General features: G+C 39.0%; 1 protein-coding gene across 14 annotated transcripts in view; it reads right to left on the bottom strand.

Moving 5' to 3' along the window:
• Nucleotides 1–17,954, bottom strand: part of TENM1 (teneurin transmembrane protein 1) — a 372,670-nt gene that overhangs the window by 187,158 nt on the left and 167,558 nt on the right. For 13 of the 14 annotated variants that reach the window (XM_083423250.1, XM_083423251.1, XM_083423261.1 and 10 more), the window contains exon 4: nt 9,226–9,466. In XM_083423250.1, the coding sequence (XP_083279376.1) occupies nt 9,226–9,466 (241 nt within the window). Of the gene's footprint in view, nt 1–3,366; nt 3,481–9,225; nt 9,467–17,954 lie in introns of those variants that run through there. The other variant, XM_083423255.1, reaches the window with a different exon arrangement.

Here is a 17,954-nt window from a genome sequence, read left to right as displayed (position 1 = left end):
CCCTTGGAGCCCACCCATGCCAGGCAAAGATGACAACAGAATCCAGAAAAAGAGAAATAACATATTGTCACACGTACAAACTTTTTTAACAGAACATAATTGGCATAAAAACTCCATTAGGGAACAAGTACCACGTCAAAATATTGGTCTGTCTGGTTCAGTATTGTCCACATGGACCAGCAGCAACTTTCCAGGACTTTCACACAAGGGATATTCCCAACCTAACCTAGAGATTTCAGGGATTGAACCTGGGGTCTTCTGCATTCAAAGCACTCTACCACTGAGCTAAAGCCCTTCACACAGATATCTGCCAACAAAACTCATGCAACTGATTAATTTCTAACAGCAGCCTAAAACATAGAACTGATCTGGTCCCATTGGTTCTCATGAACGTGCCTTTCTGACTAAACAGAAATTCTGAAATGTACACATATAGCGACAAGCCTGTGGTTTAATAGCACAGTGAAATGGTGCTTCCATTTTTATTCTGTTTAAGTCCTGTTTACTGGGAAGGTAGTGGCTTTGCTTCTAGACATGCCTTTGTGCTGGATTACAACAAGGCGGAAACACATATAAAATCACCCAATGCATCTAAAAAAATGTCAGGACACTTTTTATAACCTCCCACCCAAAAAAGAAAGGAAAAGTGGATTATTGATGCATAAGAAACACACAAAGTTACAAATGGACTCTTTCATAGTATTGGCTAGCAGCATTAAAACAATGACAGTGTGGTGCAATGAGCAAAGATGCAGTGTGGTGTAGCAGTTAGAGTGTCAGACTATGTTCTTAGAGACAAGGGTTCAAATACCCCCTCTTCCATAAAGCTCAGTGTGTATACACACAACGAGCGAAACCCAGAAGTGACCTGGAAAAATCATAAGGACATCACTGAAACATCACTAAAAGGGTGGAATGGGCGGTAGAATGGGGGTGGAGTGGAGCAGGGTGTTTGCAGGTTTTTTCAATGGGTTTCAGTTATACGTGATTTCACCAATGTACATGGTGCCTCGGATCATAACCCCCACGTGAATGGGGCCTGCCTATATATGTGATAAATAACTGAGGAAATAAATTTATGTGAAGTGACTGACAAATACATATAACTTTTACTTCATCCTGTTTTGTAGTCAAGACATTTGAATCTTTTTTTATATATAAAAAACCCCACCACCATTTGGCAGTGAAAAACCAGTAGAGGGGCTGTCAAACTGCGTTTCTATTCCTCAATGTGCCTTTTCAAAATGTGATGTGCCACAAGTGAGGTTAGAATTATTATTTAATTAGACAGAAAATGGCATGTATAAGAGGCATGCCAGAAAAACAGATATCAAGCCAAAAGGATTTGAAAAAAGAAACAGCATTGCATTATTGTTTTTTGGGTTGTTGTTTCACTGTAATAAAGAAGATAAAAAAGAACACTGGAGAAACGACTCATTAACCAAGTGTCACATTGGTCTGATAAGTGTCTTCGAATCTTCCGGTTCAGGAAATATTTTCAAGTCTTCTGACTTATGCAGTTGTGTAGGTTGCGACATTTTCTACAGAGAGTAAGATGTACCTCCCCCCCACTCCACTCCACAGGTGGAGAGCCTGTGGCCCTCCAAATTCCATTGGACTCCAGCTCCCATCAGTCAGCATAGCCACTGGGCCAGGACTTAGAGTCCAACAATATCAGGAAGACTGCAAGTTCCCCATCACCAACCGGGGTACATATAATCCTTCAACAAGCTAAACATCCTTCAGGTGTTTTGAATTACAACTTTCAAAAGCCCCATCAAACATAGACAAATGTCAGGAATGATGGTAGTTGTAGTCCACACCACCTGGAGGCACCAGGTTCATGCATATGAACTTGAATGATTTTGAGTGCTTTTCGCATTATCAAAGACAATCCTGGGCACCAAGACAGACAACAAAACTCAAAAGTTGCATTGATGAAGTTTTATTGTATGTTGGATTTGAATGCTGCTATTCTGCTCTGCTGTTTTCCTAAGTGTGATTGTACATAATTTTATATAATTATATTGATTCATGTTGGACGTCACCCTAATAGCTTTGCTGAAGGGCAGCCTATTGAAATAAGAAAACCTTTTTTAAAAAATCAACAGTCGAAAACAGCTCAAGACACTAAACAATAAAAGGAGCTGCACACCCACAAAAAGTGATCTGTTGGGGAGCAGACCACAACACTATAATGATTAAGCATGGAAGCAAAATCACACACACAAAATGATCACACAAATGGAAAACCACATAGACAGAAAACCTATTCGCCTCCCCCCAAAATTCTATAAATACTGGAAGAATGCCAAACAAATCCAAGACACTTAAATCACATGATTCCACTCACACAGAAACAATGAGATGGTGTCTACATTGTGGTGGTGGCTGAATACATACAAGATTACACCTTTGTACTTCATATTAATTAAATGCTCCCCCTCCCCTGTTCTGTAGTCACAGTCATTAATGCCAGTTAGCATCCCCACTTCACCAATAAAGCCTGAGGAAAATCCATAGTTTAACTGCTCTAATTATAGGTACAGCAGGTTAATTAAGAAAGAAGGAAGTATACTCTGTGCATGTGAAAAAAATAATCAGAATCCCCCATTGGTAAGGATAGCAGCACCCTGGCAAAAATATGAGAAATCCACTCTACAGCAATTTGGAGCACGACTGTCCGTGTGGCTGTCTCTGTTTTGTGGAACATCATCCATGTTGAGATACAGCAGGCGCCCACAATTCATACTTTCAGAAACAAATGAAGCCATTTTGTTCTGAAAAGTGTTACCAACTGGATGGTTTTCTAAAGGTCTCAGCCTTGGATGTTTATTTGTAAAAAATACATTGAGTTGTTGGTGTTGTAGTTGTTGTTCGTATTATTTTACAACCAATTTCAGTTCATTTTATTGCATGATTCCTAATCACATGAAGACGTGTGTGAAAGGCATTCCAGTAACAAGAACAGCAGACGAAGGAATAACAAGGACTATAGCTGACAGATGTGATCCAGAATCCCCTTGGCCTACTATGCCAGATGGATCTCCATAAAGACATGGGGCTTATTCTAATTCTCAATGGAGAAAGCCTTGTCATGTGTTAGAATTTAGAGGAGCCTGTGGGAGGCAGGGGGAACCCAACCTAGCTAGGATGGGCCCAGCTTATCTAGCTATTATCTTGGGGGTCTCAGTACTCAGTCTTTTACTTATGATAGTTCCTTACTATTTAAGTTTTTTTAGTTGTGTTAGCATAACAGAAAACAATGGAAGTATTCCACTCCATGTGGAGAAAACTTCCTTCTCCGACTTTGCCTGTGGCAGCTCATCTGAAATGGTGTGGAAACAAAGTGATACAGCTGGCCACCTGAAACTGATAGTGTTGAACTGTTAGCCAACATCTAGCCAGTAGCTTGAGGCACTCCTTCCCAGGGGCATAGTCATGAAGAGTTTTAAGTATGGAGGAGGGACCTCAGGCCCAAACTCCCTCTGTGAGTCTCCTAGTCTCCATCTTGCTCTTAGGCCTCTTCCTAGGCCGCAACTGATTTCCTGGTCATGCTTCTCACAGGCCTTGCTCTACATCACATGCCTATCTGGAATGTGTCCTTGAAATGGAATGTGCCTCTTGCTTGTGTAAAAGTGTATAGAAATGTCTGCCTTTCGTGTAGCCTGGAATGTAGCCTACTACATTAAGTTTAGAGTGCCATTAATTTTTTCAACCATATTCTCTTGCCTCTGGCCCTGCCCACCATTAGCATGTCCTCCCGCAAGATTCCTCATGAGGCAATGTGGCTCAAAAGGTTTCCACACTCTTGGTTCAAAGTCTCCTTGTTTTATAAGCAGAACATTGCTTTCTATGAACCTGGATGACTCCCAGGTTGAGCTGAGCTGGGTAGGAATCTGATCCAACAGATACAGTAGTACCTTGGGTTACAAACGCTTCAGGTTACATACGCTTCAGGTTACAGACTCCGCTAACCCAGAAATAGTACCTCGGGTTAAGAACTTTCCTTCAGGATGAGAAGAGAAATCGTGCGCTGGTGGCGCGGCAGCAGCGGGAAGCCCCATTAGCTAAAGTGGTATCTCAGGTTAAGAACAGTTTCAGGTTAAGAACGGACCTCAAGAACGAATTAAGTTCTTAACCCGAGGTACCACTGTAATTGGTTGAAAAGTTCCTGTTCATTAAGTCTTGCTCATTTAGAGAACAATTATATGTATATCTACTCAGAAAAAAGGCCCATTCCGTTCAAAGGGCTTACTCCCTGCTAAGTACATTTAAGACTGCAGCCTTAATCGTGACACAAATACAATGTAGGAGACAATAAACTTGTAGACTTGAAAATTGCTGCCAAGCGACTGTTGTGAGACAGGTGAGGTAGCAAATATATCTTTGAGAGAAAGAAATGTTTATTTTGAGAGGCAGCAATATTAGAAGGCTTGCATTGGAGACCTCTGTCTGTTAGTAATAAAAAAATAAACAAAATTGTCACTGGGGTGTGGACAAAGTGGAATATTTCCCTTCCCCAAATCCCAGCACAAACAAAAATGAAAGCCTTCCCTGCACAAAGCACATGTCAGGTAGAAGAGTGCACTCTTTCTCCTGGGATACTAGTTTTCTTTGTGGATGGATATTTTTAGATGGAAGAACATTTAAATTGTTGAAGTCCAAGAAAATGACTGCTGCTTGACAGTGCTGTAAAGCTGACCTTGGGATGGGTTGCAGCCTAATTAGGATGGCAAGATGGAAAAGGGACAGGGCTCCTGTACCTTTAATAGCAAGCTATACCTGATTAAATTCCATTTCTATAAAACCCTTAAAGGTGTAGAAGCCATGTTCCCTTTTCATCTGACCACCATAGGCCTGACCTGTTTACTCAGAGGCAACTCCTACTGAGTTGTGAACAGGCTTAAACTGCCTGCCCCATTCCACTCCATTTATTTGTCTACTCAAACTTTTTGGTTTAGTTTTGTAGTCAGAAGTAACTCTTGCCATCTTCACTAGGAATTGTGCCCTTGTAAAAAAGTTTAGAACTGCAACCTTACACTGCATAAAAGGAAGAATTTCATCAGGTGTTGTTTACCATGCTACATCAGTAATTAAGGCTGCAATCCTAACCTCATTTACCTAGGAATTAAATTCGACTGACATCTGAATTGACACGGTTAGGATTCTGCTGTAATGCACCTATGGCTTATTCCCAAGTAAATTCACATAGGATTATAGCCTCAAATATTTTAACAAACTATTTGGGTGTAGGTTAATTGAACAGGAACTGATTTACAGTGATATGGATTTGTGGTGAAAATTAATTAAAACATTTTTATTTGAGGTGATTTGGAAATGGAATTAATTGGCTTGCCTTTTTGAAATTTACATGTTAGTAATTATTTCTAAATTTGAATATATACTTATAAATTAGCATGTTGCATTTTTAATGAAAATTGTGTTCTCATTTATCTTCTTTTTCAGCGGTGCATGTCCCCTTTTTCCAGGGATGCATAAGTGGCAACGCTGTTTCTTAAATAAACTTTTCTACTCCTGCGACTTTCTGGATCATGACTTGAAAGTACATTATTCTATAACATGTTATATAACCTGCTTTCGCTTCTCAGTCCTGGCTGAGCTACAGAAATACTCTGTATTCAATAAACAAAGCAAAACAAAGATAACCAGAGTGTGTATTTAAGCGACTTAAACAAACTTGAAATGCACAGAGAACAGGAAAGCATGCTCTGTTGAGTCGTTGAAGTTTTAAGGATCCTATAAAAACAATAAGCACATAGAGCTATGGCTGTCAAAGATAATAACAGTACATGACCCTGTAAATCATCAGTCCCGAACAATTAGAGCAAAGTGTCCATAAAAGCTGAGAATCATAATTATTTTTAGTGAGAGAAAAGGGAACAAGCCATGGGTTGGCAACATGTGAGAGTGCTTTATCATGATGGAGAGGGAGACATAATAAATTCATCTAAGGTGAAAATAAGAAATTGCCTCTAAAAGGGGCCTCTTAACCTTTTTAATGTTATCCTAGCTCTGCTATCTTTTCCCACAAATTGCTGCCTCTCTTTCACCACTCTGAAAGCACTAGTTTTTTAATAATAGGGTGCTGTTAGATTGTGCATGTAAACTAGGAATTTACCCTACTTTAAACCAGAGGTTACATTTAGACCCATTTTGGCTGGAAGAGTGGTATGATACTGCATTAAATGTATAGCGCAGATGGGGTCTGAGCGAAATTATGTGTAACTGAAAAAGCTTTGTAACTTTCCTTTGTCCACTCCCCCCCCCCCCCATTATTCAGTTATTTTTCTGCATCTATTCTTAGATGAGGCACACAAATAAAGCAGGATAGCCACTTTTACTCCGGCTGTTCCTGACTAAAAACATCCCTGTACAGAGTCAGATGCAGACTTTGGCTTCTCTGCTTGTCCTGGCCAGCAAAGAATTCCAAAAACTCTCTGGGAACTACAGTTCTCCTCTGCCCTTGAGCGCCTTCTTGCTCAGCAGTTCACCCCTAGTTCTGCTAAGTTCTTACAGTGGTGATTCACTCTTGGTTCCTTCTCAGTTTAGAAGAATATCACAGGACAAGCCCCAACGCTTTCTTCACGGCCTACGGGTTCCTTCCCCTTCCTTCAGGTAAATGGTGAGAGTAGCACTCATCCAAGAAAGGAACACGAGCAAACCCCCAAACTATTTCCATCGGGGAACAACTTTGTTGAGGCCTTATTTATTTATTTATTTATTTATTTATTTATTTATTTTAGCATTTCTGCACTGATGCTGCAGTAGTCTGAAAGGTTAGCAAAACTAAATTGCCAATACAGTGGTACGTCGGGTTAAGTACTTAATTCGTTCCGGAGGTCCGTACTTAACCTGAAACTGTTCTTAACCTGAAGTACCATCTTAGCTAATGAGGTCTCTCGCTGCTGCCGCACCGCCGGTGCACAATTTCTGTTCTCATCCTGAAGCAAAGTTCTTAACCTGAAGCAATATTTCTGGGGTAACAGTGTCTGTAACCTGAAGCATATGTAACCTGAAGCATATGTAACCCGAGGTACCTCTGTGCAACCTAACAATACAGAACATAATCAATACAATATTTACTGCATTTGCCTTAATATACATAAAGGCAGAATATCCTCTTTTGAATTCAACCTTTTGAAATTGGGTGCACCTCCAACATAATGAATTCAAAAGAAGATATTCTGCCTTTATGTGGTAATTTGAGTGCATGTTGTCCCTGACATTGCCTGTAAGTGCGTAATAAAAATATACTCGTACTAAGGCATCTAATCCCTCCACCCATTTTTCAAGCTGCACACTACCAGCTTTCCAACTACTCCCCCCCCCCCTTCAAAGCCACAAAAACAAAAAATGTATTGGGCATGGTGGGAAATTAAGAAAGTGGCTAGACTCACTATGCCTGTGGCCATTGCAGCCAAGTAAAGCCACTAACAGAGGAAATGACACATCAGAGGACACTTTGCTCAGCTCACCACCCCCCCAAACCCCACAATCCTGCAGCTGGTCCTGCTTAGATTGTAAGCACTTCAGAATAGGAACATGACCTTGGTCCAACGACTGTGCCTCAGCCTAACCTACCTAAGAGAGCTTTTTCCTGGACAAAAAGCAAAGGGGGAGAACTATGCATGAACTCCTTGCAAGATACATCTACAGTATTTATTTACATATCATGTACAGATAGGGCTGTTGATAATGATGACTGCGACAACGGTTTGATTTTCTTGTTAGAATCCTCAGAACTGAAGCATGAGGTAGAAATATAGGAAATAGGAATAAATATAACCATTTGTAGGAAGAATTGTCCAGTCCTGAAAGCTGTTACAAACCGCTGTGGTTTTAAGAATTAGAATGAGATTTTGAAGGATATAAGCACTCAACATGTGCATTCTGAATTATCTCTGGTTATTATAGGGGGAGATGAATTAATGCCTCTAAATCTACTTTGAGATTACAAATGTTCCAAATAAAATAAAATAAAAGAATCGGCTTAAACCTATTAGATAGATTTCAGTATTATTATACAAGAAAGATTTAGCACAGTGATACATCTGCCATCAAAATGCGTCTGGTTTGATTGTAAAAGAATTTTGTTCCCTTTCATGTAACTTTGAGAAAAGCAGGCGGGGGGGGGGGGGGAAGCAATCCATTGGTGTTTCCTCTTCTGCCATCAGATCATTTACTGGAAATAAACTGAGAAATAAGGCAGTTTTCTCAACAGCGGTGAAGAAGAAATGCCATATATAAAGTAGCCCCAGGCCACAGTGTTGTTTAAGCAGAGTCTGCACTGCCGTTCTTTGGAATAATACAGTAGGTCATTTAGGGTAACTGTTATGGACAAATAACTGGTATCCACCAATATACCACTTTTCTCTGTAGTGTTCATAGTTCATTGGCTGACCCAGGACCAGTTACCCCACAGAGTTGTGGTGGTGAAGACAAAGAGGCGGGGGCAGAAACAGAGCTACAACTCTGTATGCTGCCTTAATCTCCTGGAAGAAAAAGTCTTACGGGAAAGAATGATTTTCCAGTGCATGAATTTCCGTTCCCTCTTCTCTTTGTCATTGCCAGAAGATGAGATTAAACACTTCTCTCTGTGTTTTTAAGCATCCCTGTGACATCTTAACTCAAGTAACTGTGGTTGGTTTAAACTATGGTTTGATAACAAGCTAGGATCTAAAACCATGGTTTGATCCTGGATTCTTCTCAGTAAGAACCTAACTCAGTTCCCAGAGTTTGGGCATCATAGGAAACTATGGTTTGTCAAAAAGTGACACTGGAAGCTTTGAAGCTTTTCCTCTGGCATGCAAAAAAGCGGGAGGGGATGCAAGAGCCTAAGACTTATGTGGGTTCATTCATGATGCATTTCTCATTAAACCCAAATTGGCTGATGACTAGATGACAAAAAATTACACATCAGTATATAAGAAAACCTACATTTAATACCTGACCCCCAATTATTAAGCTACTTTTTCTTTGCTTTATTTATTTAGTACATTCACATCCTGTTCCACTACTTTTATTCAATAATGTTTGATTTATTTTTAGCATTTGTAACAAATATTTGATATTCTTTCCTGCAAACTGCTTAGAGTTCTTTTCTGATTAAATGGCATATAAATCCTGTTAAATTAATAAATAAATAGTTTCACAAACTTTATTTTTAGGTCATGGATATGTGCATTGTAGGTTTGTACCTACCTGGTTTCTAGTGGTATATTACTATTCAGGACCCAACTGTTATGGAGATGCACTGCATCCTGTGTACTGGTTGGAGGGGGCGGAGCAGCTGGGCTAGGTTGGCTGCGGGTCGTCATTGATCTTCCCTGGAAAGAGTCAGCTGTTGAAAGCGGCTTCCTGCTGCAGGTACATGTGTGGGGTGGTGGTGGCGGTGGCGGCAGTGGTCTGAACGTGAACTGGTTTCGTGGGCTTCCTGGCATTTCTAAATGTGGAGAGACATCAAGGGGAGGGGGGAGAGAGAGAAACAAGAGAGCCGGGTATTATTTTGAGCAACAACAGAAGAATAAAGAGTTTCCATGCCTAATAGGATTACAGCATTTGTCATAGAGAACGTTGCGATCAATCTGTCTTGGAAATGTAATTTTAACTTATGAGTTCACGAAATGCATGCATACAAAATGGAGAACATCCACTGATTTGAATCTGTATGAAATGCAGTCAATATAAAAGTTAGTGAAGTGACTTATGCAATTTCTCCTAGGCTTTCTATTTGGGTTTTTTTTTTGGGGGGGGGGTTAATAAAGACAAAAGAGTCATAGGCTGAGAGTGTGTTACAGCTCAGATGCCACGTGATTTCATCAACTGCATTTCAGAACATAGCGATGAAAGGAACTGTAATGTTTTAGAAATAAACGTCTTTCATGCAAAATCGAAACAGGAGAAACCATCCAATTCATCTATCACATTCATATAATATGAACCATGGGTAGGCAAACTAAGCCCTGAGGGCCGGATCTGTCCCAATCGCATTCTAAATCCGGCCCGTGGACGGTCCGGGAATTAGCTTGTTTTTACATGAGTAGAATGTGTGCTTTTATTTAAAATGCATCTCTGGGTTATTTGTGGGGCCTGCCTGGTGTTTTTACATGAGTAGAATGTGTGCTTTTATTTAAAATGCATCTCTGGTTTATTTGTGGGGCAAAGGAATTAGTTCATTTCCCTCCAAGAAATATAGTCCAGCCCCGCACAAGGTCTGAGGGACAGTGGACCCAGCCCCCTGCTGAAAAAGTTTGCTGACCCCTGAATTATAAATTCTTTCAGTAACTAGTAGTCTGTTCAATGGAATAAGGTCATAAACACTTCTGAAATTGTGTTAGTCCAACTGTGGTGTCTAGCAAACATGCCTGCAAAAGAATCAATGGCTAAGAGAAAAGGATTGAGAAGGATATTCACTGAAAAGAAAGTGAGTAACAAGGTAAGAGTTTCAGTAAATAATGTTTTGACAGAAGAGTTCAGAATAGAAAAAGGAACACGACAAGGGTGCCCAATTTCCCCATTACTTTTTATATCGGTCCTGGAGGTGTTGCTGAATACGATCAGAAAGGACCAATTGGTTAAAGGGATACAGGTCGGAGCTAAACAATATAAATTAAGAGCTTTTGCAGATGACCTGGTTTTGACGTTGCAGGAGCCAGAATCTAGTGGAAAAAAAGTTTTAGAACTGATCCAAGAATTTGGCCAATTGGCAGGTTTTAAATTAAACAAAACAAAAACTAAGGTTTTGACAAAAAATCTGACAGAAATTGAAAATGAAAGGTTTCAGAAAGAAACAGGTTTAACAGTAGTGAAGAAAGTTAAATATTTGGGAATAAATATGACAGCAAAAAATGGGAACTTATTTAAAGACAACTATGAGAAGTGCTGGACGGAGATAAAAAAGGATCTAGATACGTGGTCTAGTTTGAAACTCTCACTACTGGGGCGCATTGCTGTAATTAAGATGAATGTATTGCCAAGAATGCTGTTTTTGTTTCAGACACTGCAGATTATTGATAAAACTGACTGTTTCAAGAAGTGGCAAAAAGATCTATCTAAATTTGTCTGGCAGGGCAAAAAGCCAAGGATAAAATTTAAAATATTAACAGATGTTAAAGAAAGAGGGGGCTTTGCCCTGCCAGACCTAAAACTCTATTATGAAGCAGCAGCTTTCTGCTGGTTGAAGGAATGGCTACTTCTTGAAAACACAGATATATTGGATTTAGAAGGGTTCAATAATGCATTTGGCTGGCATGCATATCTATGGTATGACAAAGTTAAAGTGCATAGAATGTTCAAAATTCACATTGTCAGAAAAGCACTGTTCAATGTCTGGATTAGATATAAAGATCTTTTGGAAAACAAAACTCCAAGGTGGTTGTCTTCAATGGAAGCTAAGGCAGTAAAGAGACTCAATATGGAGGCAAATTGGCCGAAGTATTGGGAGATTTTAGAACAGGATGGTGACAAACTGAAACTGCAGAGTTTTGATAAACTAAAAAGTAAAGTCCGAGATTGGCTTCATTATTATCAAATAATGGAGGTATTTAAAATGGACAGAAAAATTGGCTTCCAGGTGGAAAAATCAAAATTGGAAACAGAACTATTAGAACCTAAAACAAAAATATTGTCTAGAATGTATAATTTGCTGCTGAAATGGAACACACAGGATGAGGAAGTGAAATCGGCTATGATTAAATGGGCTCAAGACGTTGGCCATAACATAATGTTTGCTGACTGGGAAAGGTTGTGGACCACTGGAATAAAGTTTACGGCATGTAATGCCTTAAGAGAGAACATAATGAAAATGATATATAGGTGGTACATGACACCAGTCAAGCTTGCAAAAATGTATCATATGCCTGATAACAAATGCTGGAAATGTAAAGAAGCAGAAGGTACCTTTTTTCACCTTTGGTGGACGTGCCCAAGGATTAAGGTTTTCTGGGAAATGATTTATAATGAATTGAAAAAAATATTTAAATACACATTTAGAAAGACCCCAGAAGCCTTTCTCCTGGGTATGGTAAACCAACAGGTTCAAGTGAAGGATAGAACTTTTTTTATGTACGCTACAACAGCAGCAAGAATACTCATCGCGCAATATTGGAAGACGCAAGATCTACCCACGCTGGAAGAATGGCAAATGAAGCTCATCGACTATATGGAACTTGCAGAAATGACCGGCAGAATCAGAGACCAGGGAGAAGAGATGGTGAAGGAAGACTGGAGGAAATTTAAAGACTATTTACAGAAGCATTATAAAATTACGAACGTTTGAGGTTATCAGATTGAATGTAAAAGAATGTTATTATAAAAATGACAATGTTAAAGAAAGTATATTTAATAAGACATAGGGAAATGTAAGGATAAATAAGACAATAATATTAATCTGAACCAAAGATACGCCAGAGGGAAAGAGTTTACTACCAGAATATAAGACCTAGAATACAGAGTGGGAAGGCATGGGGAAGTCGCAGACCTAAGTTAATGCTGAAGAATATAATGATACAATATTTGTTTTTAACTCTTTTATTCTTACCGTTTTTATTTTTCTTTATGTTTTTGTATAATGTATGTATTGTTTTTCTTTTGCTTTTTTCCTTTTGATGTGTTTGTCGATTATTGAATGCGGAAAATAAAATATTATATAAAAAAAAAAAAAAAAAACAAGGTAAGAGTTTCTTGTGCTAAACTACTGTGAATGGATTTCTGTTAAATAATACATATATTTAATATTAGCAAAGCTCAGTAATTAGTTTAACATGAAGCATCCACAGCTACCTCAAAAGAAGTGTTGTTTTTATTTTTTATCATTATTCAGTTCATTTCTATACCGCTTTATATTTTTAAGAAAAAAAATCTCAAAATGGTTTACAACCTACATTAAAACATCAAAGCAAGCAAGAACAAAGCATTACAGAAGAAAGTCAAACTTAAAATATACATTCAAGGCAACTAACAGAAAATTTAAATCTTATCTCAAAGATTTCAAAACAAAACATTACAAAGGAGGTCAACTACAAAATCTATACAACATTTCAAAAGAAGACATTACTAAAGGAAGTCAAATATAAAATGCACATTTAAAATAGCATAATTAGCAAGAGACTAAAATGTTCACAAGCGCAGAACATATCAGCTGCTGTTGCTGCCAATCCTGCCAATGGTGGTTCATGGCGGGCAGCAGCTATGGAAGCTCAGGCTCAATGACGTGGGTCTGCAATAAGGGACACCCAGTATGGATCTCTGGCCTCTTCAACAACCTCAGCTTCTGTAGCTGGAGTCAATCATTGTCCCCACTCCCAGGCCAGGTGGGGAAAGGTCTGTGAAGTCTTCAAAGACTCACAGCCAAGAAAATAAAAAAAAATATTTAAGATACAAGTCTGAAAATCAAGGTGGGAGTTCACAAACTGATCAGTCTAAGAAGACTCCTAGAATGCTTCATGGGTCCCCCACTTGCTACCAAGTGTGGCTTTCCTCAGTTTATCAGCTCTTTCCCATTTATATTTTGTGATACCAAAAGCTAAATGAAATGGGGCAAGGCAAGACTAGTTAGTGCATAGCCCCAAGAAATTGCTCAGAAGGAATGTGGTTCTCTGGTTGGGAAAGAGATGCTGTTCCTTAAATCTTTAAATTGGCTTCCTGAATCAAGCACAAATTCTTTGCACTTACCCTCAAAGTCTTCTATGGCCACTTCTCCCTTATGTTGATACATCCTGATACACCACTACCTGTGATCTGTGCTTCTACTTTTCCAACATCCATCCTTAATCATCCAAAGCAATTCTGATCCCTGAAATTACTCCACCTTCTCTCGCCTGCTGGTCAGCTTGCTTGGAACTGCCTCCCAGAAGACTTAAGTGATTCCACCTCTTTATTTTCTCTAAATTCTCCCCTAAGCAGAAATACCCTTTCAGTGAAGTTTTTGGCACAATACCTTTGGCACTAAAACCGAGGCCCCATCTGCACTATACATTTAAAGCAGCACCATACCACTTTAATAATAAGTGCTGAGAGTTGTTGAGACACTTGTATCCCCCACAGAGAGCAACATTTCCCAGAGTATCCTAGGAAAAGAGGTTAATTCTTAAACCAATCTGAGAACTGTAGCTCTCTGAGGGGAGTGACTAATTGTCATTGCAAGAATCACAGCCAAAATGTCATTGATGACTTGCAAGGCAAATATCAATACCATCAAATCCAATTATTTATTATCATTGATGTGCAACATAAATAGATGCAGCATGCTTTAATTCTGTTTTACTGTCATGTATGGAGATGGTGTCAATCCAAAATATGCAAGCAAGATCCATCCAACTTTCACGACCAATCTACGGCAGGATTAAAGCAATACATTATTGCCATATGACAATTAGGAAGTAACTCTTTTTCTTCCCAATTTGATGTTCAGTTTCATTTTCACCCATCTCAATTATGTATCAAAAGCATTAGGTGGAGAAATAGGGAATGGGTACAGCTCAGAAGAAAACTCTTTTGCTAAGTTAAAACCACTCATCCATCTAATTTGGAAATAGGGGTTATGATATATTGGAGAGAAGGGTCATATTTTAGCTGTACAACATAGAAGGGTGAATCCCTGGTTCCTCCAGGTAGGGTTAGGAAACACGGCTATTTGAGACCCTGCTACACTATTGACATTTCAGCTACAATCCTGAGTCTGTGGTTTTAAACTCTGGTTATGTTTTGCTCCCTTACTCACCAGATTGCTAATTCAACTCTGATTAGAGGACCCAATTAACACTGGCGCATTAACTAGAAATTGACTAAGAAAACATGAAGGTTGATTGGATGCCCAAATTAAGAACATACAAAATCTTGAATACCAACTTATGTACTGAAGTTCTCACTCTGGGCCAGCAGGGGGATAGTGTAGATAGTTATGCAAATAAGGGATCGAAAGTGACGTTCAGTGATTGGATAGCTTTAGAAAATTGTTACAGTTACATTGTACTGGAGCTCTATATAAGCAGGTTGACTGAACTCTTTAGTTCAGTTCTGTCCTGGCCTGTGAATAAACAAGAGCTGTTTGAAGAATCACTGTGTCGTCTGATATGTTCACCCACAACTTAACACCAACAAACACTTTCTGCATGGGAAAAGGGCCATTATATTCACTCTCCTATCACTCCCAAGCTCATCTATGTGAATCTTTCAGAATGTGAAGTAAGGAATTTTACAGATGTCATTAAATATATATAGTTCTCTATAGTTAAAAAAACAAAACAAAAAGAAGAGGCTCTGATTAAAACATGTCTTAAAGATAAAAAGCCCTCAAAGAATCAAAGTGGATATACTGTGAGTATCTCTGTAAGTGCATTCACCACATTCAAATTTTCAAATAAAATAGCTAGATTTATCTCCAGTGATTATGCTGGATGCAGGCACACATTACAATATACTATGGTTTACCATGACAAAAATAAGGATAGACCCTCCCATTCCCATTCTTCCTCTGGTTTGAATGTGAGAAAATTAACCACATTTTAAAGCTACAGTGGTGCCTCGCAAGATGAAATTAATTCGTTCTGCGAGTTTTTTCATCTTGCGAAGCACCAATGTGTATTGACGGTTTCCCATAGGAATGCATTGGCAGTTTAAAAAAAAAAGGCGCGAGACGTTTCGTCTTGCGAAGCAAGCCCATAGGGAAATCCATCTTGCGAAGCAACTCAGAAAATGAAAAACTCTTTCGTCTTGCGAGTTTTTCATCTTCCGAGGCATTCGTCTTGCGAGGTACCACTGTACAGAGAAACCCCTAAAAATGGTTAATCTTAACTATGTTTGGTTGACACCAAAGATGGAAGTAAAAGCTTCCAAATTCTTCCTTGCAGGATGTGATTGTGGGAGTAAAGAAGGAGTATATGAATCTTACAATTGTACTTAGAGGAAACTAGGCTTGTTGCCATCACAATAATCTATGGCTTAGTGCAATGTCCAAATACAGGCATGATTTAGAACAGAGATGGGAGACTTGCGGCCCTCCAGATATTGTTGGACTCCCAACGCCCATTAGCCTCAGACAGCACAGCCAAGGGTCAGAGATGATGGGAGTTGTAGCCCAGTATCATCTGGAGTGCTAGAGGTTCCCCATCCCTTAAGCACATTACTTTCTCTCAGCTATATTTAATAAGAGTCCTTTTCCCACACATATATTTCTAACCATGTCAGTCAAAATAAAAATAGTAGTCTCAAGGTTAAATGCTGTTTTTGTTGGTTTTTACTGGCAAATGGACTCAGATTAATTCCATCTCAGATAAATTGGGAGGCGAGACATCTCAACTTCTCACCCTAAATTAATTAGTATGGGCTTTCAAAACATAAGCAGATATTTGATGGGAGGGAAAGTAATATAAAAATGAAGTTTTCAATGCTACAGAAAGTTTTGTCTTTTCAATTATCTATTAAAGATGGGTTTTTTCGTTGTTGTTTTTTCAAAGACAACTACACAAGTGTGAAATGCAATCTGATTCTTGTTGTAAAAGCTTAATAAAATACTATGGTATTCCCTAGCCACTGCTAATTGCAATTACGTAACAATTTCAAACGCTGTCCATGAACTGATTCCTGCCTTGCCTTAACTGCTTTGAGTTTGCACAACCGAATTCTGGACTTGACCTTTGTTGACATTGCTTGACTGGATTACACTGGATTTGAGGCTGCCTGTGTTGACCTGCCCTGAATAGCCTAGGCCTAACTATGCCTACTTCTCTTGTTAGCCTTAGATGTTTGCTGAACATAACGAAGCCCAATGTTATGGCAATCTGCATACCCTCCAATATTTTCCAGGGATAATACTACAATACCCCTGTTTTCAACACCTTGGATCACTGCTTGGGCCTCCACCAACACGATGCAAAAATTGTGAGTCTGGAAGAGCTTCTTACTAGAGCAGTTGGAGAAAGAAGCTCAATCAAGAATCACGTGTTTGAAAATACTACGCACTGCATCTAATTCAATATCATACAAAATTGTCGCAGTTACAAATACATAAAGGAATTTCCCAGGGAAACATACTTTTGTCATATAAAGCCAGCCAAGAAAATATTTCTAACGAGTGCACATCTATTAAAAAGAATTCTCAAGGTGCTGTAATTATTATTCATTTCTAGAATTGTTTCACCATGAAGCTTTACGATTCTATGGGGATTTAATGTTTATGTATTGCGATGGTTGCGTTGACTATTAAAAAGCAATTTGGCTGACATTTTAGGTCTTTTGTTGCCAGCTTTAATTGGATTGTTCATCAAGCATCAACTCCCCCGTTAACTGCAAAAACTACAGGCCAACATCAGTTTATAGTAATGTCTGTTTAATGATTTTATCTTGTCGGAATGCCAACTTCAAAGGAATATATTTATGCTTTGTTTCATATGAAGATCTATAATTAGATAATTGAAGACCAAATGCAATCATATAGTCAGAAGGGACCAAAGAGGTCCTTAGGTCCAACTCCCCACCCACAACTTAGTGCAGGTTCTACAATGCAAGATGCATCTGCAGCATCTGTTACGGCACTCGAGCTTCACCCTGGGCCATGCACCAGGTTGGGAAGGGAGATATGGCCAAAACAAATTTTCCCATTTGCCTGCCCACCCTTCCTGTTAGATCTCTTACTGCCACCAGGTAAAAGTGTTTGTTTTTCTACCAACCAGCCTTTCACCAACCAGTCTAGATTAAAGGTTTACAATAAAAAAAATAGTTGAGTTTTAGGGAAAGGGTTTAAGCATAAGAAGAGCTGCATGCACACAAAGGCAATCCTCTGAATGGAGCAAAAGTACAGTAAAATAAAAGTAAGTTAAACACAAAGCTTTCCCTCTCTAGACACAATCCCAAAATGTAATGATTCCACATCAGACTTGCCATATCTTACACCCTCTAACTCAGTACATGAGATCACACCTTCATCTGCTCAT

The sequence above is a fragment of the Podarcis tiliguerta genome (assembly GCF_965153285.1).
Source record: "Podarcis tiliguerta genome assembly, chromosome: Z".
In the NCBI taxonomy this organism is placed as follows: Eukaryota; Metazoa; Chordata; class Lepidosauria; order Squamata; family Lacertidae; genus Podarcis; species Podarcis tiliguerta.
The sequence above is the reverse complement of the archived record's forward strand: the minus strand, read 5'-3'. Positions and strand labels throughout refer to the sequence as shown.